Raw genomic sequence first — 27048 nt, forward strand, 5'->3', positions numbered from 1 at the left:
TGAAACAATATGATAATGGTATGACTAGATGGTTCAATGTCGAAACTAAAGGCTAAAACTAAGTGATAATAGTCGTGCCGTAATTTAGCACTGAACATAACCGATAATAGCGAGTCAACCTTGAATTTTAACGATCATAAACCATGCAACGAGGTTCATAAAATAATTGCAATAAATATGCGGCCTTATTTGCTGTCTTTAAGCTCAGAAAATAGAGAATGCTTTAAACAAGAATTTACTTTAATGTACATGTAATAGGAAACAAACTACTGTGACTATTCTACATTTGACATAAGGAGGGCCTTCTGATATGGTTCTGGGTTAGAGATCTGTTTAAGAGTCTTCTTCTTCCGATGAGCTGCCCGTTGCAGATTCGGATGAGTTGCTTGATGAAGCTCTTGATGAATCTTCTTCTTTTTCCTTTAATCAGAAGACTTTCGAATCAGACAATTTTTCCCAGTGTTTTCAACGGACTCGGAATACAAATATGCTCCTTACAAGGGCATGTTAAGTAGCCGAGGCCTTGTCTAAATTCATTGATACAAAAGTGTACTTAAAATGATAGAAATGTCTATTCAGAGGTATGATACTTACGCCGGCAATGCAAATCCGTCTTTGACCACTGTCCATCCACGCCACAGGTAATAGTTGGTGTACCTTTCATGACGGTGTTCTGAAGACAAGAATACGTTCTTGTTGTACCCTGGAGATTGTCACCTTTAGAGATCGTAGCTCCCCATATCTTTGGTGGTGGTCTACAGAACGCTGGAAATAAATGTTATTTAAAATCAGTTGTGCACCATGTATCATTTTTCAGTAAAGGTATGATTTCAAATGTCATGCAAACTGAAAACTATTACTTTACTAGCTGTTATTTGAACAACAGATCTTTGCATTCTTAAAACACAATATTACTGTATAACAAAATCTCACCATGCGATTATAGTATTATGCTTATCTATGCATGAGAGGCGGATAAAAGGAACAGTGATCAATCTCATAAGTCCTATTTAAGCAATAAAAAATAAGGAGCTGTGCAAACGCGGACCCCTGAATATACCAGAGGTGGGATCAGGTGCCTAAGAGGAGTAAGTATCCGCTGTCGACCGGTCACACCTGCCGTGAGCCCTATATCTAGATCAGGTAAACAGAATTATCCGTGGTCAAAATCAATGTGCCACGAACGGCCTACCAATCGGTATGTAACACGTTAAACAGCATTTAACCCAATGATAGGTTGTATTGGAAAACTTTGCTGACTTTAAACGCGATAGACTTGATCTGACTCGAAACAAAAGAAAGATATTTGCTAAAACAAACTGGGCATAAGAATTGCTACAGTTACGTCAGCTTACAACACAACTAAAATCTTAATCAAATTATACAAACGCCTGCAGTAAAGGTTCGTGCTTGACCACTGTCCGTCCGGACCACATTTGATCAATGTATTGCCTTCTGTACTTGTGTTTTGATTGCAGGCATAAGTACGAGTGGTGCCCTCTACATTTTCTCCAGCAGAGATTGTGGCTCTTTCGATTCTAGGCGGTTCTCCACATATTGCTGTAAAAGAGTGAAATATACAAGCAGTATTACAGGTCAAAAAGACAAAAATAAATATATAATCCCCCATGTTTGGGATGTAGGAGGTAAGTAGAGATTGGTGACTGTTCGTTATCTATACCTTTCATAATAGTATAAGTTACGTACATTATCTTTGTCACGTTACGGACAGTAACTATGATTTAAGTTTTACATATATCCATATCATTATCCCGTATCTGCGTCATCCACCTTGGGGTGTCCGTATCAGCAGGTACAGGCATCACATTGCCCCAGTGATTTTATTCATTCTGACAGTGAAACACGTCTATTCCGAAATGAACATATTTGTTGTCGGCATGCACAGGTTGTCGGAATAAAGAATATGTAAAAGCAATGACAATATGAATTTAAGAATAAAAATGAGGGTCAAAAAGCGTAGTGAAATGGATTCCAAGTTCTAAGATGTGGTGAATTGATTTGCTTCGTTTCGAACAAGTGGAAATAACAAACAATGATCAATCTCATGAAGCTATGAAAGATGCATCATTACGAGAAGGCCAAAGACGAACCACTGGAGATACCAGAGTTGGGATCAGGTGCTTCAAAGCAGTAAGCTTCATCTGTTGATTGGTCACACCTGTCCCGAGCCCTACATCTTGACCAGGTAAACCATAGTCAAAATCAGTCTGTAAAGAGCTGCCTAACATCTGATCTGAATTACGTCTGACATCACTAGACCCAGTGACAGCTTGTATATGCAAGTTTGTATATGCACATTGAATCATAATACCGACCATAGAAATGTACTTATAATGATTGTGGTGTATATCTAAATATATCATATTTACATCGGCATTGCAAATTCGTCTTTGACCACTGTCCATCCAGGCCACACGTGATAGTTGTTGTGCCTCTGATGACCGTGTTTTGAAGACAAGAGTATGTTCTTGTTGTGCCCTCGAGATTTTCACCTTCAGATATCGTAGCTCGCGGTATTGTTGGTGGTGGTCCACAAGACGCTGGAAATCAACATCAATTAAGTAAGATGTATCATATTATCATGATATTTGATACTCTGACGCTATGTAAAAACGACATAATACATTTTTATGCGTCGCTAAACGTATTATTGTTCTAGCCATGCTGTTATTGAACAAAGATCTTTGTATTTTGATGATTCGGTAAATACATTTATTGTTCTATAATAGATTTATTTCAGAATACATTCAAGCTCTAGATTTGCTATGACGACAGTATAAAGTATTACATTTGCTGTGGGACTGGAGAAGGAAATTGCTACCCTAACCGTACAAATAACCAATAACTATTCATTGTATCATGCATATTACGATTCAAACAATCGAAAAAGTATAGAAATATGTCTTGTAATTTGAATTGAAAGTATAGCCTCTAAACCCTTGGTCTTCTTAAAATGTTATCAACTATGGAGCGCCAAATTAACATAAACTCAAATAATTGAAGATATCTTCAATTATTTGAAGATATCATCAATTCATTTGATGCGCGCAACAATTGAATTAAAGATCTCTTCAAATAATTAATAATATCTTCAATTCTGAATTATTGCGCGCATTAATTGAATTGATGATAGCATTAATTCTTCAGCTGAATTGATGCGCGCTTTAATTGAATTAATGATCTCTTCAAATGAATTAATGATATCAACAATTGAATTGATGCGCGCTACAATTCAATTGAAGAGAGCAATAATTGATATAATGCGCGCATTAAATCAATTGATGAGAGCAATAATTGAATTGATGCGCGCATTAATTCAATTGATGAGAGCAACAATTGATTTAATGCGCGCATTAACTCAATTATTGCTCTCTTCAATTGAATTAATGATATCTTTAATTCATTTGAAGAGAGCAATAATTCTTTTAGAGAGAGCAACTATATAATTAAAGATATCTTCAATTCAACATATCCACAATTGAATTAATGATATCTTTAATTGAATTGTTGCTCTCTTTAAAAGAATTGATGCGCGCATTAATTCCTTATACAAAAGCATTGTAAATGATTTAAAGATATCTTCAATTGAATTAAAGAGATCATCAAATCATTTATACCGAGCTCTAAATTAATTATTGCGAGCAATATTTCTACTAAATTGATGTTCTCATCAAATGAATTGAAGAGAGCAATAATTGAATTAATGCGCGCATCAAATCTATTATTGCTCTCTTCAATTGAATTGATGCGCGCATAAATTCAATTGATGAGAGCAATAATTGAATTGAAGCGCGCATTAATTCATTTGATGAGAGCAATAATTGATTTAATGCGTGCATTAATTCAATTAAAGAGAGCAATAATTGAATTGATGATATCTTCAAATAATTGAAGATATCTTCAATTATTTGAGTTTATGTTAATTTGGCGCTCCATAATCAACCCTAACGCATATAGATATTTGCATTTTGAGGAAACTATACAAACGCCTGCAGAAAAGGTTCTTGTTTGACCATTGTCCCCATCGTCCGTCCGGACCACACGTGATCGTTGAGCTTCCTGCAAGTGGGTTTTCATCACAAAAATAAAGACCAACGGTGCTCTCTTCATCATCTGCAGAAGGCATACGCATGATGGCATGTATGGTGGCTCCTTTAATTTTAGGCGGTTCTCCACAAAGTGCTGTAATTGAGCGAAATATGGCGTTACAATTCAACAAGACCAAGAAAGAACTGCATGCCCTCCTGAGAAGGTGATGTAGAAGGTAATTTGGATTTTAACTGCGCTATACCAGAAGAGCACGGGATCGTGTGCGCATCAGTAAATACATTAAAGAACTCGAAATAAAAGACACCATATATTCTTCCACATCTGCTTCGTATTTCGAAATTTTATTTAACATACAATATGATGCAATATAATATATCATATTCGTACAAACTTGTGCCTTTTTTTTTTTTTTTGCGTTCGCACTTCAACCTACATATTTATAGGGGAATGGAGTAATTTATAATTAGAATAGGAAGTTCGGTAGTTAATTGTAACATTGTTTAATCATGTGACTTTTCATGTAACACATGATTTTGTTGTCTGTTTTGTAAACAAATCTGAACCGGCGGAGGCAAGATGGGGCGCAAAGGCAAGGAGATGAGCAACGAGGTAACAGAAATGGCTTGGAAATCATTAAAAGAAGGGAAAACTATCAGCTACGTGTCGGAAACATTAGATGTGTCCAGGACTACAATCACAAGATTTAAAAACGTGTAGAACGCCGAGGTTTGATAGAAAACAGACGAGACAGAACACATATCGTGACAGCCCGATACTATCTAGAAAGGCTCGTAAAACTCACATAAGAGAAAGTTTACCGGGAATTAAGAACGACCAATATTTAAACGAACTGTATAATTACATTTGCACAAACATGGATTTGTAAGACCGTTTGCGAAGAAAAAACTAACAATTAGAGAAGTTAAAAGGAGAAAGCGCTTGTCGTGGTGTCGAGAATAAAGGAAAAGTGACAGTTGACAACTTCTGGAGAAAGGTTATTTTTTTCCAAATGATTATGGGGCAAGATTGTCGGGAGACGGCACTATTTCTGCTGTGGATGGAAATATAAATGCTGATTAATATTAGAAAATCTTTGACGAAAATATTTGGCCAATTTTACATGGAATCCGTCATTTTCCGACAGGAAATTATATTTTTCAATACGCCAATGCACCTGTACACCGTGCGCGTTCAACTCAAAATTATTTGCACAGAAACAGCATTACAACAATATCAACACGATTGAAAATATGTGGCTCCTTGTAAATATAAAGCTTCAAGGAAGGATAGGGAGAATGGAGAACAAAGATGATCTCTTCCATGATATCCCGCGCATCTGGACCGACATAACACCATATTATGTCAAGAGCCTGTACCAGACCATTCCGAGACGGTTACTAAATGTAATACACTTAAAAAGTCACCTTACCAAATACTAGGGAAGTTATTTTTAAATCATTCAATAAACGAGTGATAATGTTGACCTATTTTCGTCGTGAACGTAAGCACGCCACCATTTTGTACAAATATATAATGCAGTTTTTGTCATTTCGAATTTCCAAAATTTCGGCTTGAGCATCACTGAAGAGACATTATTTGTCGAAATGCGCATCTGGTGCATCAAAATTGGTACCGTATAAGTTTTACATACTGTAGATGTGATGTCCTATTAAATGCATGTCAAAATTTATTGCGCTTCACTTACACGTGACGGGGTCTTGAATGGACCGTAAAACAACCGACAAAACAGTCAGTGACGGTGATAATTTGCATTCTTAATGAATGAGAAACATGTCAGCTATCTTTCTTTCTAATTCATACGACATTTTACTATGCGTTTTGAATGCATACAATGATATTAGCTATTCATATACACTGTCTCATGAGTAGGGATAGCAATTGCATTCTCATTTACCATTCAAAACTTAAACTTAAAGTGATTTTTCAATAAACAGTATGGGATAATTACCAAATGTAAACATATATAAATTATACTTAATATTCTTGTCGATGGAATTAATTACACCAATACATTAAACTACATACATAACTAAGTGTCGTTTCTTCCGAATTGAAATTTTACTTCCTAAAATCAACATCCTTAGATTCGATTCCAGTAAATATAGATGATTTGCACGTACAGAGGTGAATGAGTAAGAAATTGGGGTCTTTTTTTTGGATCAGCTGACTATTGTTATCAACAGGATTACCTTTATCTAAAACAAGTATATATGACAACAGCAACGCAAAAGTAGATTAACACGATCCTGATAATGAATTATTAAGAATTAATATGAAAATCAATTTTGCCACTGTGTAACTTATTTTTTGTATACGACACTTGAACACGTTAATTACCGCTCGCTCTTGTTCTGTCTGTCATTCTCTCTTTCGATTTAATAGAAACCATTGTTTCGATAATCTTAAATAAATCCAGATACTTTTTAATTTGGAAAGGCAAATAACAAAAAGACAGATTATCTTTCTAAATAATTCCATTATGCAAAAGTAGATTTATAAGAATATGCATGTAGGATGCCATAAGTATTAATGTATAACGTAAATTCTTCTGAAAAGTAACAAAATAGCTGTCATCCTTCTATTTATTCTTATTTGCCTGATTAAATTAGAGGGATTACGGTGGGTGCGACCGATCAAAAGGGTATGTGACCACTTCCTAGGCACCTGACTAAACCTCTGCAGTGCCCAAGGGCACCAGATGCGCATTTCGATAAATAATGTCTCTTCAGTGATGCTCAACCGAAATGTTTGAAATCCGAAATAACAATGAAGTTTTAGGGCTATTTTAGGGGAAAACAGTGTTCCAAAAAAGTGGAGTCAAATTCGTCTGAGGATAAGAGCTATGCGTAAGGGATATAATCCTTAATTTTGAAATGAATTTCAATTTTTTTTAACAGCAATTAAATATACATCCGTATTTTCAAGCTAGTAACGAAGTACTTAGCTACTGGGCTGTAGAGACCCTCGGGGATTAACAGTCCACCAGCAGAGGCCTCGACCAAGGGGTCATAACGTAAAACTTATACGGTACCAAATTTGATGCACCAGATGCGCATTTCGACAAATAATGTCTCTTCAGTGATGCTCAACCGAAATGTTTGAAATCCGAAATAACAATGAAGTTTTAGAGATATTATATATACAGTTCTAGAAGGAACGGGACATGGAAAGGTATTTCATATGGGAATTTCCTGATGAAGTGAGATTTTTTTATGAAATGGAAGAATGAAAGGATTAAACAGCTAGTAAATGAACAATTCATGTCGTTGGTCGATTTAGTTCGATCCTTTACTGTTAGAATGACTCATAATGGGACTGATAAGTTAATAAAATGACCACATTTCGCAGTGATATACATATCATACTTAAACATTTTACTGGAATATATTATAATCTCGTTTTGATATGTGAATAGCACAGTATTTTTTATTAAATAACATTCAAAAGGAAAAGTGTTGGTTGGTACTCAAGAAGTTAGACCAGGAATGGGACCTTCATATTTATGACCGTTTTGCATCTTCATACTGCAGAAAATGTGATAAATTCAGTTCACAAATTTGGTGCGAAGGTTGTCCAGGCATTATTGCAATGCCACGGTGCTAGTCGAGTGGCAAGGATTGGTTGGTCCCACCTCCAGCGTTCATTACTATGGTTCTGAGAAAAATTCTCAAAGAAAAGGTACATACCACTCTCGTCATTCCAGTTTGAAAATCAGACCTTTTTCGACTATCGCTTTTTAGGCACAGTAAATTCAAATCTGAAGTATCTGTTCATATCTTCTTTAGTGGTGAAAATTTCACACATAAAGGTCGAGACAAGAACAGTCTTTTTGGAAAGAAAATTCAGAATTGTATGTTTTGTTACATTAAGATTACATGAGTTTTCGGTTTATTTTTTCAGGAATAGAACTCGATAAACTTCTAAACAATGTGGTTGCGGACAGCGGTGTAAAAGAAGGGTCCTACTTACATTCTTTAACCGCAAGTACGAGTGGTCATATTATGTGCTGACAGTTTCTTTTGTGCGCATGGGCATCCCGCGCTTCCCGCTCAGCTGTTCATATTGCACTGTACATAACACATCTCCTAGATTCCGGTGCATCATTGAATAGCGTTAATTTTACAGTCTATTGTATAAAGTGAGTGCACGGTTTGAATGGTTACATTGATTTTACAGTTCATTAAAAACTTAAATGAATCCGCCATGCCTAAGACACGCAGGATTCTGTCACTCCAGAGATGCTTATAAAACTTTGTAAAATGCTGGAATCTAACAGTGACATGTTAGTAGTTTTAGACTTTACCATGATCTTGCTGTGCTTTGCAGGATTTTTAAGATTTGATGAAATCAGTTACACGGCAGCCAGAACTAGCATGGTATCAAGCTTGAAGCTGGTAGGGGGTCTGCAGAATTACATTTGCATTCTATGTGGCCAGGCGGTGCTACACAAGCTGTTAATGCTTGTCAGTGGGTGACATGTTTGAAGCGTCATGGGCGCTGGAAGACGGATAGTAGCAAGGATCGCCACATCGCAGACTCAGTTGAGAAACGTTTGGAAGTTTCTACTTGGAATTTATTGTGCATAAATAAATTAATGTAAAATATTATATAAATATTTTGGGAGTTTTCTACAATAGGGTCCCGCCATGTTTGACATATTCCAAATGCTATGGCGGGCTGTCGAAAATTTATATTTGCGTGTTTTGTTATTTAGTATATGAGGACAATGAATACTTACTCCCACTTCAATTTTGGAATGAATTAGCTTGTATTTTGTAGTATAATCTTTTTTTTTTTACTTTTGATCTGCGACTATTATACATCTTAAACCATGTAAAAGCATATTTCGTTTTCTCAAACAATTTGTAAATTAGGCAAATATCTTTACTGTAAAAATAATTATATATGAAATACATGATTTTATAATTACTGTATCATAAATGTACGCGTAGGTGCTCGTGGTACCCTAGGTGAAGATTAAAAGAGGGTTGTCATATTCACTGTACACTATGAATATTTAAAGATATTTCATGATATTATGTAAAAATATCAACTTCCTCTTCGCATGATCTAGAAACCTGCTACTTTAGATATCTTGGCCTCTAGTAGCGTAGTGCAGGGTAAACAAATGAATGTCCTTTTGTGTGTAGAATGAAAATGCCTTACTCACATAAACCACTGAAATCAAATTTCTAAATATTACAAATATAATCACAGCCAATACTTTTCTCTATTGCAAATTATGCTTGTACGATAAAGCATTATTTTGCTGTAATAATAATATATGTATGTAATTTTGCAAATACTGTGCTATAAATGCGTCAAATACGCTTTAGGTGAGAATCAAAATGGGGTATCAGTGGAGACTTTACCCAAATTAGTCAACCTGTTTCTTGATCATAAAGATTTGCAAAAAACGAGCCTAGATGAAAAGTGAAGATATCAAACAGTGATCAATCTCATAACTCATATAAACAATACAAAATATATAGTTGGGCCCTTATATCTCCAACTCTTAATTTTGTATTCTTCATAGAAGTAATGCAATTGGTCGATGTTTGTTATCCTCACTTTTTCATGATAGAAAAGCCATTCCTTATATTTTATTACCTGTATCAAGCTGGACTTTTCTGACTTGGAAAACGAGAATTATAGCAAAGAGACATATTCCTTGTCCAATCCTTTCCATGATCAGCTACTAAACCTACAAAAACGTTATTCCATATTCGAATAGTTAATGACGTTTCTGATGAAAAGTAATGAAATGTTTCTTTGGCCTTTCTGTATACATGTAACATATTTCATGAAGTGTCCAAACGAAATTCGTTGGGATCATCCATTTAAAAAAATATTTTACAAATGCCCGTGGTAAACAAAAAAAAACAACAAAAAAAAACAAACAAAAAACAAAAAACAAAAAAATCAGCAACAGCTTGAAGTGGATTCTGGTGGTAAAGGTTTTCATTGGTTTGTTTTCTTTTTGAGCTTCTTTCTTTTGATATCAAACAATGTATTCGAATATTTCTAAAAAAAAAAATCAAATATGTAAAATGCAATTTTTCTGTGTTTAACCGTAACAATTACACTTGCAAATTTCAGGTGCAATTTCACACGATAGTTGGTGTACACCTCGGATCGTTATAGAAGCTGATTTAATAGCATTGAACTATAAAGTAATTAGAAAAGTAAACGTAGTCAAGTTCGCTACTTGAAATAATGATAGGGCATGTCATAAAAATTCCTAGCATCGTTAATATTTGAGTAAAAGCGTCGAACATGGTCAAATTTAAGACCATTTGTTTGCAAACGATTATTGATTACAACAACAGCACCAGAACAAATCGTATCTTCCTCCAGCGAGGTTTGCAGAAATACATGTACATGTTTCCTCTCCTGGTTTCACACAAAATATCAGCAAACGATCTTCATCTTTCCCCCCACCAAGTTGTAGTTTACACATGATTGACTTTCTTATGCCTAACGCATATTAGAAATGCTTTCAAAGTCACAATGATATTAGATACTTAGAAACATAATAATCATTTGACAAGCAGAATTACCGTTACACAGCTTAACAATTCATAGCAGTGGAAAATAAGAACACAACACATTTTCTAAAAGTTTGACACATATTTTCATTACAAAATCATGTGATGTGCACTGAGGTACATTTCTGCAACGGTGTGGTTTTGCTTGACAAGTCTTAACAAAGCAGCATATGATATTATAACTGTCCAATTCACGTGTTTACTTGGTAAAATGTCGTAGATGTTAAAGACAAATCCGTGTCTTTCATACTGAATTCATTTGGATATGTTGCATCGATATATCAATGAACGTAAATATTGCTACAGTTGTAACAGATAAGACATTATTGATATATCTAAATACCGAATTGAAAATCATTCTTTTCAAGTAGAAGCCTTTGAATCAATCCTGCCTCATGATACGTAAACAAAAAAAAAACCCAGATCAGCGAATAAAAGAGCACAAGTCATCCGACAGAGTGTTGGAAGACCAATCTCTACCCAGAGTTATCGTTCCTTACACTCACTTACACCTCTGTCAACGTCTCAAGGGTTTTACAAGATTTTTGTAAAATGGCATGTATGCTCAAATAGACTTCAGTTACAAAAATATACGTAAATAAATAAATATTGAGCAGATGTCAAATGTTTTCGTGACACAAGAAGCATTGATTTGGATTGAAACGTGGATATTGGGTAGTTCTATTTCACCAGCCTGACTAGGCCTATACATAGGTACATGACGAATATATAGTAATGGGGAAAAATCTACAAATAGTTGCTTGTCCTACATTTTCCCGATATTTTATAAAATATTTCTTAGTTTCATTAGCCGTAAAAAAAAAAAAAAAAGTGGATTTACGTGTGGAATAACATTGCTTATATTGAGACGTTAACAGAGGTGTAAGTTAGAGCAAGGAACGACAACTCTGGGTAGAGATTATTGGAAGACCTGTTCACCATAGCCTACGTATTTAACGTTAATGACGGAGTCCATTCTGAATCTAGGCATTATATCTCTTAAGTTGATCAAAAAAAGATAATGGACTTCCTCGTTAACGATATTTATAATCTAATTAGTCAGTTTTTAAATCGAGGTAAGCTACTGACAAACAAGTTGATGGTACAGAAATTTCAACAGTCTCGATTGAAGTCAGCATTTCGCAAATTCTATGGTCGTTATAACGATCTAGTTCGTCAATACAACCTCGCATTGGGTCAAATGCTGTCTGACGTGTTTCATACCGATTGTTAAGCCGTTCTTGGCACACTGATTTGACTGCGGATAACTCCGTTTACCTGATCAGGATATGGGGCTCACGGCGGGTGTGACCGGTCAACAGGGGATGCTTACTCCTCCTAGGCACCTGATCCCAACTCTGGTGTGTCCAGGGATCCGTGTTTGCCCAACTATTTATTTTGTATTGCTTGTAGGAGTTATGAGATTGATCACTGTTCGTTATCTTCACCTTGCTTATAATCTAATTGTGGATATTCGGGAAATACCAGCATCGGAGTTATTGCCCTTGACAACATTTTTTAATGGTAAATACTAGCAATTGATTATCTAAGGAAAATATTAACTTTTTCACTATCAATGGTTTACCACATTTTTTATTTCATCCAGTGAATAAAATTCCTCTAATAAATAATTTTCTATCATGTGCAAAGTTTTATTTGATAAACATTTTTGCAGAAACCTATGACATTAAATGAGGATCTATCTACCTTAATACTGACTTTGATTTAAATTTAAAGCAAGTGAACATGAAAATGTGAGAAAGGGTTCAGATTTGTCATTTTGATGTATATAATGAATTCTGAAAATCACTAAGATGTATAGCTTTCTTCAGTAGGGAGAAATTTCACAAAGATTAACTAATCTTTTCAATCCTTGGAAGCTGCCATATGGAAAAAATCATTACCTCCCTGCTGAATAATCTCTTAGCATCCACCAGCACTGATGCTGACGTCAGTAGGACACATTGTAAGTATCAACGATAGAAAGTGAATTAAATATGGGATATCAGTTTGAACTTGATGTTACAGAGGAAGAAATTGTTTCTCAGAACAATACTTCTTCATCAGCAGTTGATTTTAATGAGAGGGGAATTTTCCTTGATTGGTGTGCTTGTGGAAATTGTAGCTATGTACATTCAAGGGGTGTCTTTGTTGTCATGAGTTTAAACATTTTGTGTCAGATTAAATAGATCTACACATAAAGTGCAGTTCTCTGAGTACACCCATATTTTAACATAGTGTGTCGAAGTCCTGTCCAGAGAGGAAGGGTATCAGAGGACTTGGATAACAACTTGTTTAACAAGTAAGAAAAACACGAAAATGAAAAATATCTTCTGTATTCACATGTATTAAAATCTAAACACAACATGACATTTGTGTGTAAACGTTTCCAATTACACACACACGTGATATAATACAGTAACAATTCTGTTGCAGATATGCTATCAAGATTTATGGCCTACAGAGAGTTCATCAACTAAGTCAAACGCGGTTAGACTCTTTGGGGGAAATCAGAGTAGTTTTACCCTCATTTGTTGTGACATAAATTAAGGAATCATTTCCTAAAGAGCACTGCAATTATGAAGGATTTCTTAAAATCTCAGGCTCTGATACAGATTCTAAATAAGTATTTTTTAAAATGTAGATAAAGAAAATAATTAATTGTAAATTGCATCTCCAAAATGTATCTGTGGTCCATGTGCATAAATTATTATAAAATATATAAATCACATGGCTATATTACAGTACCTTTATGACACATGCTTTTATAACTTTTGTTGAAGAAGTATTTACAATTTGGCTGTGAGAATACAGTGTTTCTGAGTAAGTTTAGAAGTTGGAGGAGCTGAAAATATTTTGTGAGAGTGTTTTCTTCTTTTTCTTAAATCATTGTAGTTAGATTTAATTTCAATTCTGTTTGCTCCAAAACCTTATCCACCAATTCTAACTTCTGCTGCTGTATATCAGTGACCCAGTCAACAGCAATGTGTATCATCTATGTCAGAGCACAGATGCATGCTGGGAAATAATGGATGACCTTCATAAACCTTTATCTTGGAGTGTTTAATTGATCAAATCTCATAATGGAAACAGACAAATTAGATTTAGGCCTCTCTATTCAGTTTCAGGAGGACTTTCAAGTTTATAATGCAACAAATTTTTTTTTTTCATGTTCACTTCCTTTAAGGCCTCGTTGTAGGATTTTCTTTCACGAAAATCTTAGCATTCCAAGGTCAACAATGCATTTCATTAACACGTGTTAAAAGAATTGAATTGAATTTGATTCTAAGAAAGTTTTGAAATTTGGTCAGCATAATATGAATACATTTTGCAGGTGCTTCCGCAGCAACCCACCTACCTTTATCGCCAGTGCTAGATGACGTATTCCTAGGTAAATGTAAAGCACAGAATCCGCACAAGTATTCAGTTCTTTACGCTATATATACACAGAATCAAGTCTTCATTGTGTCAGTCAGAGACTCATTTTCAGTGTAGCAATTACATGCACTTTGATTGGTAGACTAGTATTCATCAACCCAATGGTAATGTACTTGATAGCTGCAGACGGTGTCACAATATGGTATTCGGATTTATCACTGTACTATTGATATAATGCAATAAATTATCAATGTGGCATTATGACGAGTACATCTAACCAAAATAAGTTAACGTGTTATATGAAAATGACGTTTTCATGAATGCGCCATTGACTTACAAGATCCATTCATCATGCATTGACTTTAGCTCACCACATCTCGACAAAGGCGGAGGGATGTTATCAACAGTCTCATTTAAAGTCAGTATTTCGCAAATTCTACGGTCGTTAAAACGATCTAGTTTGCCAATACAATCTATCATTGGGTCAAATGCTGTCTGACATATTTCATACCGATTGGTAGACTGTTCTTGGCACCCTGATTATGACTACGGATTACTCCGTTTACCTGATCAAGATAAAGGGCTCACGGTGGGTGTGACCGGTCGACAGGGGATAGAATTTCCTCACATCTGTAATAATCAAGTACAGTGTGTAAAACAATAGGCATACGTTGTATTTATGCAACCAAATGCCTCCTATATAAGAGAAAGACCTGTAGTTTACCTGTGAGATATACCTAAATAATTAAAAACTAAATTTAATTGATAAATGAGGTTTTAATCATAAAGAAGATGAGATATTTATAGCATGTCACGACACACACACTCTACCAGTACTATATTCGTCTGACATAGTAACACCTGCTAGATTATCAGATTACCGGACAAACGAGTGGATCAATAACCCATACCACATCAAACTATTCTTACTCCTCACCTACAGGAATGGGTATATGGATTGGAAATTTACTATGACATCACTAATTATAATCAATAATCAATTTATTTTATCGGATTACCTAGAAATTAAGGTTACGTGTATAGAGGATAAATTCTCAACGAATGATATAATTATGCAAACACGAGCATGTTGGAATTGAATCGGACAGATTATTTTTCAAATAACGACTTCTTTATTTTCAATCATAAGTAATTGCAAATTCAAATTTCTGACAGGGCCTGTACGATACTTATAAATCAATCATGGACTTGTGCACCAGCCCTGCATCATAATATCTTTTTTATATATAAGAATGATTGTTTTAAATATTATCCCACTATGTGGTACTAAAATTAGAATTCATGGAAAAGCTCTTTCACGATTGTATGCGGACGTTCTAAATACAGGGATTTCAAAACGAGTCTCTAACAACACGTTTGCACAATCTATTTTTAAAAAATGAAACACTCATGATGAGCAACAGAGTGTAAATGAATTACCGATTGAAACTTGATGGGGCGTATGGAAACTATCTGTAACGATCATCATTGTAATGAAGCTTTAAGCTACTTTATTCTCGTAATACTGCCTTCACAGTTGAAAGATACTTTCAAATAGGATTTACGTTCGCACCTGATGATTTTGCAAATCGTAAGATTTCTTTATTTCTCAAAGATTCTGATGTATACATGATATAATTTGAAGCATATTTTACAAGTAAGATATGCATTTATTTGTCATTTGCTGACCGGTGTCGCATAATTAACTTTCCGACTATTTTGCATTCCGGCGGTAACTTTCAATTCATAATTTGAATTGGGTTCCGGGTTTCACTGAAATTTTCGTTCCCATTAAAGTTTCAATATGTGAACCGCGAAGTTGTCATTTTCCATTATACCTCGCACCCAACACCCATCTGACGTCGTGAAAATATCCAAATAGGTGTAATTGTTCAGAAAATGAGAAGACCAAAATAAGTCGTTCCTATACATGACGAGGCAGTATCTGAGATACTTCGTACTAGAGAAACAGTTCTAAAGGTCTAGCACCTAGTGTTTGACAACATATATTCTGTGGATGGGTATCTTCTAAATATGCTATGGTGTGAAGGTAAAATACTAGTTCTAGTTCCAGAATTAGAACCTATTTATTGAACTAAACTGGGTTTTTTTAAATTTATCTCATCACAATTGTATAATTTTACAGAAGAGACGATAAGAAGTCGTTAGAGTGGAGATTGGCTACAGATCGCAATAGTTATTTATCAATATTTCTTTTAAAGGGACATACTTTTCTTTGAGAAGATTGCTTGTTTTAATTCATTATACTTTTAGATGTGATGATAATTTTAAAAGCATTATAGAGGATCATATTTGTTTCGGTGTGTCAGTATTTCCTTACATCAATCAGAGACTTGCAATTACAGGTTCGAAAGGAACAATTCAGAATAACAAAATAAAAGACCTATAGGGGAAAACAATTTAGTGTAACAAAAGAAAAGACCTATATGGGGAGAACAATTCAGGGTAACAAAAGAAAAGACCTATAGGGGAGATAATTCAGGGTAACAAAAGAAAAACTCTATAGGGGAGAACAATACATCTCAATTCAATGAGATACTAAAGTTCTGTCAACACAATCTCCCGGATTTTATAAGGAAGTATGTACCACAACAACAAAACGAATTAAAGGTTGTTCTTTAATCCATCAAAAAGTAGACCGTGGTCCCTAATATATACAACAAGATGCACTTAAACCTCTTTCCAACACAAGTCAAACACAGGAATAGCATACTGATTAATGTATGAATATTTTATATATATATTTTTGGCTCGATATTAATCATTTCACGCGAAATTCATATACTTTATCTATTGCATGTTTCCATTATACAGGTATTTAAACTCACATCGAAGTACAAAAAAGCAATATAACAACACACGCAAAAGACAAATGTGATAACTGCATCTATGACACTTCCATCTAGTGTATCATAAACCTTTCTAAAATAACAGATTCCTGCATATTGCACGAGCTGTGGATAGTCCCTTTGCTTTTGAGTTGTTACAATTAGTGAAGAGAATTCAGGGTATAGACAATATAAGGTTCTGTTTCGTCAGTTTTTCTTAATTGGTTAAGGATGGGAACCTCATGGGATGGTGTTTTTCCCTCTCTACTTTTAGCAAAACACTCTCATGGTTCAATGCTGTGAATGCTCAATCTGACGTTTACGTCTATACACTTTAGTATATCGTGTCCTGGGCCGTGTATCAGTGAGGGTTATGTAAATTAACAACAATTGTCACGACCTCCTTTTAAATTTCATATCCAAAAGAGCTGCGATTCTCACTTTTAATTGCCGAACTTTTGGCGAAGGGGCAATCACTACCTATGTTTATGCCAATCCTTTCACACCACGAATCATGATTCCTCACTCCAATACACTTAACACCCAGAATCATGATCTCTCACTCCAATACACTTAACACTCAGAATCATGACTCCTCACTCCAATAAACTTAAAATTCAGAATCATTATCCCTCACTCCGATACACCAACACCCAAAATCATGATTCCAGTACACTTTAACATTCAGAATCATGATTCCTCACTCCAATACACCAACACCCAAAATCATGATCTCTAACTCCAATACACTTTAACATTCAGAATCATGATTCCTCACTTCAGTGCAAACTTACCGTCCAGAATCATTATTCCCCATTCCTGACTCTGCATCCACTCCATAACCTTTTCTGCTTCCCAAGAACGTTTGGTGGAATGGGCCAACATTGAGTAGGGACTGATTCGGATGGAAGATCCTAAAATATACATCACAATGGGATTAAATGCTTAAACAATTTCTCATTCTAATATACAATATTGTAAAACTTATACGGTACCAATTTTGATGCACCAGATGCGCATTTCGACAAAGCATGTCTCTTCAGTGATGCTCAACCGAAATGTTTGAAATTCGAAATAACAATGATGTTTTAGAGCTATTATAGGTAAACACAGTGTGCCAAAAAAGTGGAGTCAAATTCGTTTAAGGATAAGAGCTATGCGTGAGGGAGATTATCCTTAATTTTGAAATGAATTTCTAAATTCTGTAACAGCAATTAAATATGCATCCGTATTTTCAAGCTATAGTGACGAAGTACTTAGCTACTACGCTATAAAGACCCTAGGGGACTAACAGTCCACCAGCAGAGGCCTCGACCCAGGGGTCATAATATAAAACTTATACGATACCAATTTTGATGCACCAGCTGTGCATTTCGACAAATTATGTCTCTTCAATGATGCTCAACCGAAATGTTTGAAATTCGAAATAACAATGAAGTTTTAAAGCTATTATAGGCAAAAACAGTGTGCCAAAAACGTGGAGTCAAATTCGTTTAAGGATAAGAGCTATGTGTGAGGGAGAAAATCCTTAATTTTGAAATGAATTTCTAAATTCTATAACAGCAATTAAATATACATCCATATTTTCAAGCTAGTAACGAAGTACTTACCTACTGGGTTGTAGAGACCCCCGGGGACTAACAGTCCACCAGCAGAGGCCTCGACCCAGGGGTCATAATATAAAACTTATACGGTACCAATTTTGATGCACCAGATGCGCATTTCGACAAATTATGTCTCTTCAGTGATGCTCAACCGAAATGTTTGAAATCCGAAATAACAGTGAAATTTTAGAGCTATTATAGGCAAACACAGTGTGCCAAAAAAGTGGAGTCAAATTCGTTTAAGGGTAAGAGCTATGCGTGAGGGAGATAATCCTTAATTTTGAAATGAATTTCTAAATTTTATAACAGCAATTAGATATCCATCCGTATTTTCAAGCTAGTAAAGAAGCACTTAGGGAAAGTCAAACATCTGAAAATTTACTCTCTTTTGATTCAATAAAAAATGTCCCATGAAGTAGTTCTACCCATGAATAATATGCAAGACAGGAACAAATAGAAGCACATGGAAGCTTTTCATTCAAGCATGAAATACCAAAACCAGAGGAAAAGGTTAAACGTGTTACATGTGAATCTGTCGTTAGATACATGATAGTACCCCACCTAATGGTTAACGTGAATCTGTCGTTAGACATGTGAGAGCAACCCTCCTATTGGTTAACATGAATCTGTCGTTAGATACATGATAGCACCCCTCCTATTGGCTAACGTAAATCTGTCGTTAGATACATGCTAACACCCCTCCATTTGGTTAGTGTGAATCTGTTGTTGGACACATGAGAGCACCCTCCTATTGGTTAACATGAATATGTTGTTAGATACATGATAACACCCCAGCTATTGGTTTACGCGAGTCGTTATATAAATGATAGTACCCAACCTATTGCTTAACGTCAATCTGTCGTTAGACATATAATGCACCCCCACCTTATTGGTTAACGTGAATCTGTGGTTAGACACATGAGAGCACCCCTCCTATTGGTTTACACGAATATGTCGTTAGATACATGACAACAGCCCACCCATTGATTTACGTGAGTCGTTATATACATGATAGTACCCAACCTATTTCTTAACGTCAATCTGTCCTTAGACATATAATAGCACCCCACCTATTGGTTTACGTAAATGTCGTTAGACACCAAGAATTGAAAGTACACATTAAGGGCAAACTGACAACTCAATTGTATGACAAACGGGATGATTTCAGCTTCTCCATCGTCAACTTCTCATATTTATGTAGCAATATTCCATTATCACCTGCATATGGTGTGGATATATCTCAACTGATTCGATATGGAAGAGCTTGTTCCGCGTATAGTCAGTTTTTAAATCGAGGTAAGCTACTGACAAACAAGTTGATGGTACAGGGGTTTCAACAATCTCAATTGAAGTCAGCATTTCGCAAATTCTATGGTCGTTATAACGATCTAGTTCGTCAGTACAACCCCGCATTGGGTCAAATGCTCTCTGACATGTTTCATACCGATTGTTAAGCCGTTCTTGGCACACTGATTTTGACTGCGGATAACTCCGTTTACCTGATCAGGATATAGGGCCGTGACCGTTCAACAGGGGATGCTTACTCCTCCTAGGCACCTGATCCCACCTCTAGTGTTTCCAGGGGTCCGTGTTTGTCCAACTATATATTTTGTATTGCTTATAGGAGTTATGAGATTGACCACTGTTCGTTATCTTTACCTTGCACATGATAACATCACACCTATTGGTTAACGTGAGTCTGTCGTTAGGTACGTGCGTTGGTCGTTAGATGCGCGAGTCTGTCGTTAGATACGCGAGTCTGTCGTTAGATACGTGAATCTGTCGTTAAATACATGATAACACCCCATCTATTGGTTAACATGAGTCTGTCGTTAGGTACGTGAGTCTGTCGTTAGATATGCGAGTCTGTCGTTAGATACGTGAATCTGTCGTTAGATACATAAATCTGTCGTTAGATACACGAGTCTGTCGTTAGATACATGAATCTGTCGTTAGATACATGATTAACACCACACCTATTGCTTTATCCTTGGCATCAGAAGTAAATCTGCACATGATACTGTCATCTGCTGTGGACCACAACTGAAACTGAAAAACGACGCAATGAAACTGTCAATAACGGGAATGTTTCGTTTTTGTTTTTACAAAAAAATCTCATAGTCTGATACATTGCAAGAGTACACTCATCACGAAATATCATGTATTTATCGGGATATAAATGATACCTTATTTACATTTTTAATCGGTAACATTGCTAAATTGTGTTAACAACACGTTTCCATGTATTCCACATTGTTGACCTACACAACGAAGTGTCATATATGTTCAAAATGACGAAAATACAAAACATAGTTCCATCAAATGAAGAACTGTTTTAATTATTAAGACACTAAAAAGCAAGTTTATCAACATATACATATCCATATATTTGGGAGTATATAATTGAAAACTCTTCCAGATGTCTAATTTTAGGGGGGGGGTATGATATAAACGGGAACGCGCAAGTTTACACTTACAGTTGTGATGCGCTTTCACTTTGAAAGATATTCTGTGGATATTACAGAGTTAACAGAAAACACTGAGGTGGAGGAACATGAAGAACAGGGCGGCAGTCGTCAGGTGTAGGCAAATCATTTATACACAGGACAGAGGACACAGCGCAGATGAATCTCCGGAAGGCACTGAACATCGCAGAAAATGTGGAAATGCACGAAGGTAAGGGACGGTTTGGATTTGGATATGTAATTGTTGACAACCATGATCTCACTGAACGCTCACTTGACTCGGTAAATTTCTGTAATAGGTTATTAACGACGCCTCGCTTCGATGTCCCGACATAAACTTACGCCTTATGGCTGCTGTGACACGGAGGCAGTGCGGTGTGTAGGTCTTAATGCAACTTGACGACTCATCGCCCATACATCCTGTGAATGACCTTTTTGCTAAAGCCTAACGTCATCGTCTAGCAGTAGGTACAATTCCGCATCACCGATGACCAGGGTGAAGTTGTAGCAGACGAAATTTTAGACATACATTAGTAAGGCAGTAGAGGGCGTAAGCTGTCAGTTTGTACTCCTGTATAAACTCTGGGCGCCACACGGGCTACGAAGAGTAAATAATAAATATAAGTCACGGATATCTGAAATAAACAACTTGTACTCTGTATAAACTCGGGCGACACACGGGCTATGAAGAGTAAAGTAACAGTCACAAATACGTGAAATACAAGACATAGAACTTTTAAGTGCTAGAGAGGAATACATAAAATGTGAGAGTTAACTTAAAATGCAGAAATCAATGTACATGTTGTATATAAAATGTACATTGTTCGATTTTCTTTCCCTTGATTGTAAATCTGAGCTATACATCTAACAATCACATTCTTTTGTTACTTATTCAAAAACTGAATGACCTGGCTTACCAGTGAGAAAGTACATGTCTGATCATGTAGAAAGGAAAAGCACTTTATTAATAAGTTGTTGTTCTTTTTTTAGAATCGTTTTTCTTCTTCTCGTGAAGTGGAAACAAACCTCTGAGATGGCGATCAAGAAATCGTGTGCATGTCTGTAAACTGGTGAAAAGACTCCAGAAATATGTGTCCATTGGGAGCCTGAAAATAATGACAAATATTCTCCTCTATCATAAATGTCATAAATTCATTGTGATAAAGGGCGAGATCTTGCTCATTTCTCGGTGTAACAATTCAACACAGTTTTCAAAAATCTCCCCTACAGCCTGCATATACATGTACATGTATGTATTGCAGTTTTTGCTTGCTTTGAGATAAAAAAAATGTTCCTCTGGTAAATGGAGTCTTTTAGGCATCTCTGTAGTGAAGATGTCTCAGAACTGGTGGTTAGCTACTTTGGTGGAGATTTATAGTGCAGACTGCCCAGCAGGGTCCCTAAGTACTATACTTTGTTATGTTGAGGTGTCGGTGGTGGTCAACCCTCGGGTCCCCTGGGAATGGGGACGGGGTCTTCTGGAAGATCCGGGGACTAGCTGGTTAGCTGTGGCGGATTAGTCTTTTTAATCACACAGACTCCATGTTAGACTATGCTTTATTCAGCATCAATAAAAACACTATCAGACTTTCAATATGAAGAGCTCCCTTAAGGGGAGATAAACAATATAAAGAGTGCTCTTAGGGGTAGTCTGGTCCCCCTTCCCACAATTCTGTTCGCGTACTCTCTACATTGAGGTGATAATTGTAGGCACATCATTTCAGCTTGGAGTATAAGAAAGAAATAATTTGCATTTATTAGAGGATTAAGAAAAACAGGTTTGTAAATGTAATCATAAGCAGACTCTGCTATCAGGGTTGGCAAGAAAGTGGTCAGTATGAGTATTGATCGGGTTGGTGGTCAATACAAGTCAATACTGGTTAAAACCGGTCAATACTGGTAGATTGAAAACTATTTGGTCATTATAGTCTGTGTTATTTATTCTACATGTTTAAGTTACCCTTATGGTATATACTGTAATTCATAACATGCACTATCAGTTTAAATTATACCTATAAGTCATAATATTAAATAAATAATGTACTGTAAATGACTCTGTTGAATTGGGGAAGTATAAAAGTTTTGATCTGTTCCATAGTTTAACAAGAACTACCTATTGTTTCAAATCTTCATTTCAACTGTTAACTGTTAACTGAAGAGACATTATTTGTCGAAATGCGCATCTGGTGCATCAAAATTGATACCGTATAAGTTTTACATTATGACCCCTGGGTCGAGGCCTCTGCTGGTGGACTGTTAGTCCCCGAGGGTCTCTACAGCCCAATAGCTAAGTACTTCGTTACTAGCTTGAACATACGGATGTATATTTAATTGCTGTTACAAAATTTAGAAATTCATTTCAAATTAAGGATTATCTCCCTCATGCATAGCTCTTATCCTTGGACGAATTTGGCTCCACTTTTTGGCACGCTGTTTTTGGCTATATTTAGCTCTAAAACTTCATAGTTATTTCGGATTTCAAACATTTCGGTTGAGCATCACTGAAGAGACATTATTTGTCGAAATGCGCATCTGGTGCATCAAAATTGTTACCGTATAAGTTTTACATTAAATAAACATTTGAGGGGGTGGGTTGGTGATGTTTTCATAACAATAACACACACACACAATGGTCATCTCTGGCACCAGCCTATGCTCTTAACACCTGTCAACTCTGCTTCCTGTGCTCAAGTAATGTCCAGCTACCTTTTATTCTTAATATGTCCATGTACATGTATTAACAGGTCTGTCTCCAATTGTCAAGCTATGCTATAGAACCGTGACCCTTTGGTAGGTACTGAAGATATTTCGATCAGTTTCAGCAAACCAAATATATTAAACTTAATTATGAAATTACATTTGATTATCTAAAGAAAAATATTAATCAACAATTGATCCATATAATGAAAAGACTTAATTTATCTTTATCTTTGCACGGAATTTACAAAAATAGGAAAATGGACAATTTAAATCACAATTGACCAGTATTGACCACTTGGGGAGTATTGACCAGGACGGTTAAAACCAGTGAAAACCACTAGTGAAAACCAGGGGCAGTTTGAACCACCAAACCCTGTCTGTTATTGTTCCACCCTGTTGAAGAAGGACTTTCTTGAATTCTCATCTTTAAGAACAGTTAATGATCTAAGAATCACAGGCCTTCTCATAGTAAGCTGTGAAGCAGTTCTTTTTTTTTTTTAATTTTCTTTTAATTCTTTATTTTTAAAGTTTTACAGAAACAGTGGTTGTTAAAACTAAGACAGCGATGAAGTTTGAGTTTATGGATTTTATATTGCAAATGTTTTTAACATAAATCTAAATTCCTTCCCCACTGTGGAACCATGTGGTATTCATCTACTACAATATATGTTCAACATAGCTCATTATCATTCAATAGACATATTAGTACAACTAAGCACTGTGTATTATATAATGGAAAGTTCACTGAAGGAACAACTCCAAATATGAAAGACTTCGGATAGCCAGTTGGTAACATTGATAAGCAATTTTGATTGTTACAACTTGCTTTGATTTAAGAAAAATTATTTCTGAACCACAATGCAAAGTCAACATTTACAGTCCTATTTTGAATTTAATATTCTCCTTAATGCAAAGTGAAGACAACGAACAGTGATCAATCTCATAACTCCTATAAGCAATACAAAATAGATAGTTGGGCAAACACGGACCCCTGGACACCCCAGAGGTGGGATCAGGTTCCTAGGAGGAGTAAGCGTCCCCTGTTGACTGGTCACACCCGCCATGATATATTGCAAATACCAGCCTAAAGAGAGAGAAAAAAATGAATTTTGATAACACAGTGAAACCCCATTATTACATTTCTCATTTTCCCCCAATAAAATAACGTAATACTGGAGGCAACATAATAAACGTTGCCAGTGAAATCCGTTCAAAGTATCAATTGGAAATTTTTTATCTTCCGTTGATATTCTGTGAAGGTGTGTGTGTGTGTGAATATGTCTTTTACTGTTTCTTTGCTTAAATGACACTTGATTTATTTACATCTTATCTTAAATGTCCGTAATTCTTCATGTTCTCATCCCTTTTCTTTATTTCTTGTGTAGGATACAGTCTTGTAATAACTTTCTACTTTCATCTTTTGACCCAAAGTCTTGATAAATGTAATAAGTAATAAAGTAAAACTACAACTACCATAGTTTTTAGCCAACCTGTACTTATTAATCTGTTGGCGTAGTGGTCTGTTTTTCAGCCACTACCATTTGGGTACAAATACCATGTCTGTGGGAATCTAATATTTAATTATTTCATGGGTCTGAAATATTTTATAATTTTTCATCTTATGGGACCTTTATATTTCATCAATGTTTGTTTCCTGTATGGAATCTCGGTTGTTATCCCCTCGTGATGAGATGTAAAGACAGCTGAGAGAATCTTTAAAGGTAAGGAGAGGACAGAACTAAGGAAATTTATAGAGACTTAACCATTGACTGCTTTTGATTTTTTTTAGCAGTAGTGGGATTTGAACCCACGACTCTCTATAGTAAAAGATTTGAGAGATAGTAATATTTAACATGAACTGTGATAGATTGAGGAGAAGGGGTTGGTTCCTACATGTGTTAGAGTACAATGCAATAATTTTAATTTAGGCCTATCTTTCATATTGTTCACAATGCGACTAAATGAAATCCAACACATCAATCAAAAGTTTGATTCTACTTGTATTTGATGGCACACTAAAATTTCGATGTAGGTACCTGGTAGAAAAATACTGCAAAATTTACTACCATCTAATAGAGATTTAGTAAATTCGACAACATTCAATGAAACTACCAACTGTATATAATATCAAAACATAGGTTGGGTAATCATAAAAATAAAAAAAAAGATAAGTATGCATGCAAGGATAGTACAGGTATTAGAGCATGGTAACCTACCAAATTAGTACAGGTATTAGACCATGGTGACCAACCAAATTAGCAATACTTCTGACTAATAAGCATCAGCAGTGGTGGGATTTGAACCCACAAGTCTGGTTAATAGCTAGGTAATTGTGTTGAATCCCGAACGAAAATTCAGGTCGTTCTGCTACATTAAATGGAGAGCGACATAAACGAAACTATATATCAGTACACAGATCAGTCATATATGCACGGGATGCGACAATAAAATTCCGATGTCGGTACAAGACATTGTAAATATTGGGGGTCAATTTTGACTACCTCCACGTGTCCAAAATGTAAACAATTTTCATTTCGGTGATTTTGAAGCCAATTTCGCCAAAAATAAATAAAATGAAACAGGAAATAAAAAGAAAAAAACTTGGTTAACAAATAGAAATGGTGAAATAAGATAAGAGGATTTGTGTAATCTTTCTCGAGATGAAAACTTACTTTGTCCGCCATTTTGAAATGGCGCAATGTCATACAGCCAATCAACCAGTGCCTGACCTCAATGTAGGTATCACACCGGTAATTATTTTCACTATATGTTCCTATGAAGGAAAGAAAATCATTAAAACTCAGTTTATCAAATTTGTGTCCAATAATTCAGCAAGGATTGTTATATGTTACCTGTCTCGTCTACCGACACCAGAAAAATGATACCCTACGTGGCATTTTTTCAAGTTTTTTTGTCCGCAAACAGGACCACCCTTAAATCCACGTGTTTTCCATGTGCTTGTAAACAAACCGTGTGCGCCCCAGGAAGTCGTCTTATCAACGCACAGCATATAGTTCCCCTGTAAGCAAATGATTATTTCTACATATTAGATAAAATTTCCTAATCAGGGGTACAAAATTTAAGAAAAAACAATAATGGGGAAATGAAAAAAATTGCGCACGAAAAAAAGTATTTCTTTTAAATGTATTGAACTACAATTGAGTTCATTTCGACTGGTTAAATTACCGGTGTGATACGGAAGGGGGACCAGACTATCTTCGGGGGAGATAAAGTATCCATTACAAGAGTTACTTCTCTTTCCATATAACATACTTGTAAACTAACACTCCAAGCTAATGAATAATTAATTATCGACAGGTTATCATGCCAAGTATCTGAACACCCCAAGCTAATTAAAAACCCAATTTCTGTCAATTGAAAATGAATGACATCTAAATGAAATTCCTATGAA

The 27048-nt window shown here is 35.6% G+C and overlaps 1 protein-coding gene and 1 long non-coding RNA gene across 4 annotated transcripts; one reads left to right on the forward strand and one right to left on the reverse strand.

The window, feature by feature from the left end:
* Positions 1-222: 222 nt before the first annotated feature.
* On the reverse strand, positions 223-26663 carry LOC125673340 (sushi, von Willebrand factor type A, EGF and pentraxin domain-containing protein 1-like). Of its 3 annotated transcripts, none has more exons than XM_048909887.2 (14): positions 26489-26663; positions 26309-26409; positions 24626-24720; positions 21963-22042; positions 21279-21534; positions 20448-20520; positions 17662-17781; positions 14585-14648; positions 9703-9796; positions 4009-4203; positions 2391-2561; positions 1390-1560; positions 595-765; positions 223-420 (listed from the first exon to the last, which is right to left on the reverse strand). In XM_048909887.2, exons 9-14 carry the CDS (start codon positions 9779-9781, stop codon positions 281-283), a joined length of 927 nt encoding a protein of 308 aa, XP_048765844.2. In that variant the 5' UTR covers positions 9782-9796; positions 14585-14648; positions 17662-17781; positions 20448-20520; positions 21279-21534; positions 21963-22042; positions 24626-24720; positions 26309-26409; positions 26489-26663; the 3' UTR covers positions 223-280. The 3 variants fall into 3 exon arrangements, with proteins under 3 accessions (XP_048765844.2, XP_056017090.1, XP_048765843.2); XM_056161115.1 differs by having other exon boundaries at positions 21854-22042; XM_048909886.2 differs by lacking the exons at positions 14585-14648; positions 17662-17781; positions 20448-20520; ... (3 more) ...; positions 26309-26409; positions 26489-26663 and adding an exon at positions 13999-14187.
* Positions 20866-23075, forward strand: LOC130053700 (uncharacterized). Its single transcript, XR_008802065.1, has 2 exons — positions 20866-21147; positions 21236-23075. It is a non-coding gene; the product is annotated as an uncharacterized LOC130053700 (long non-coding RNA).
* Positions 26664-27048: the final 385 nt, after the last annotated feature.

Source organism: Ostrea edulis, chromosome 3 (assembly GCF_947568905.1).
Source record: "Ostrea edulis chromosome 3, xbOstEdul1.1, whole genome shotgun sequence".
Taxonomy (NCBI): Eukaryota; Metazoa; Mollusca; class Bivalvia; order Ostreida; family Ostreidae; genus Ostrea; species Ostrea edulis.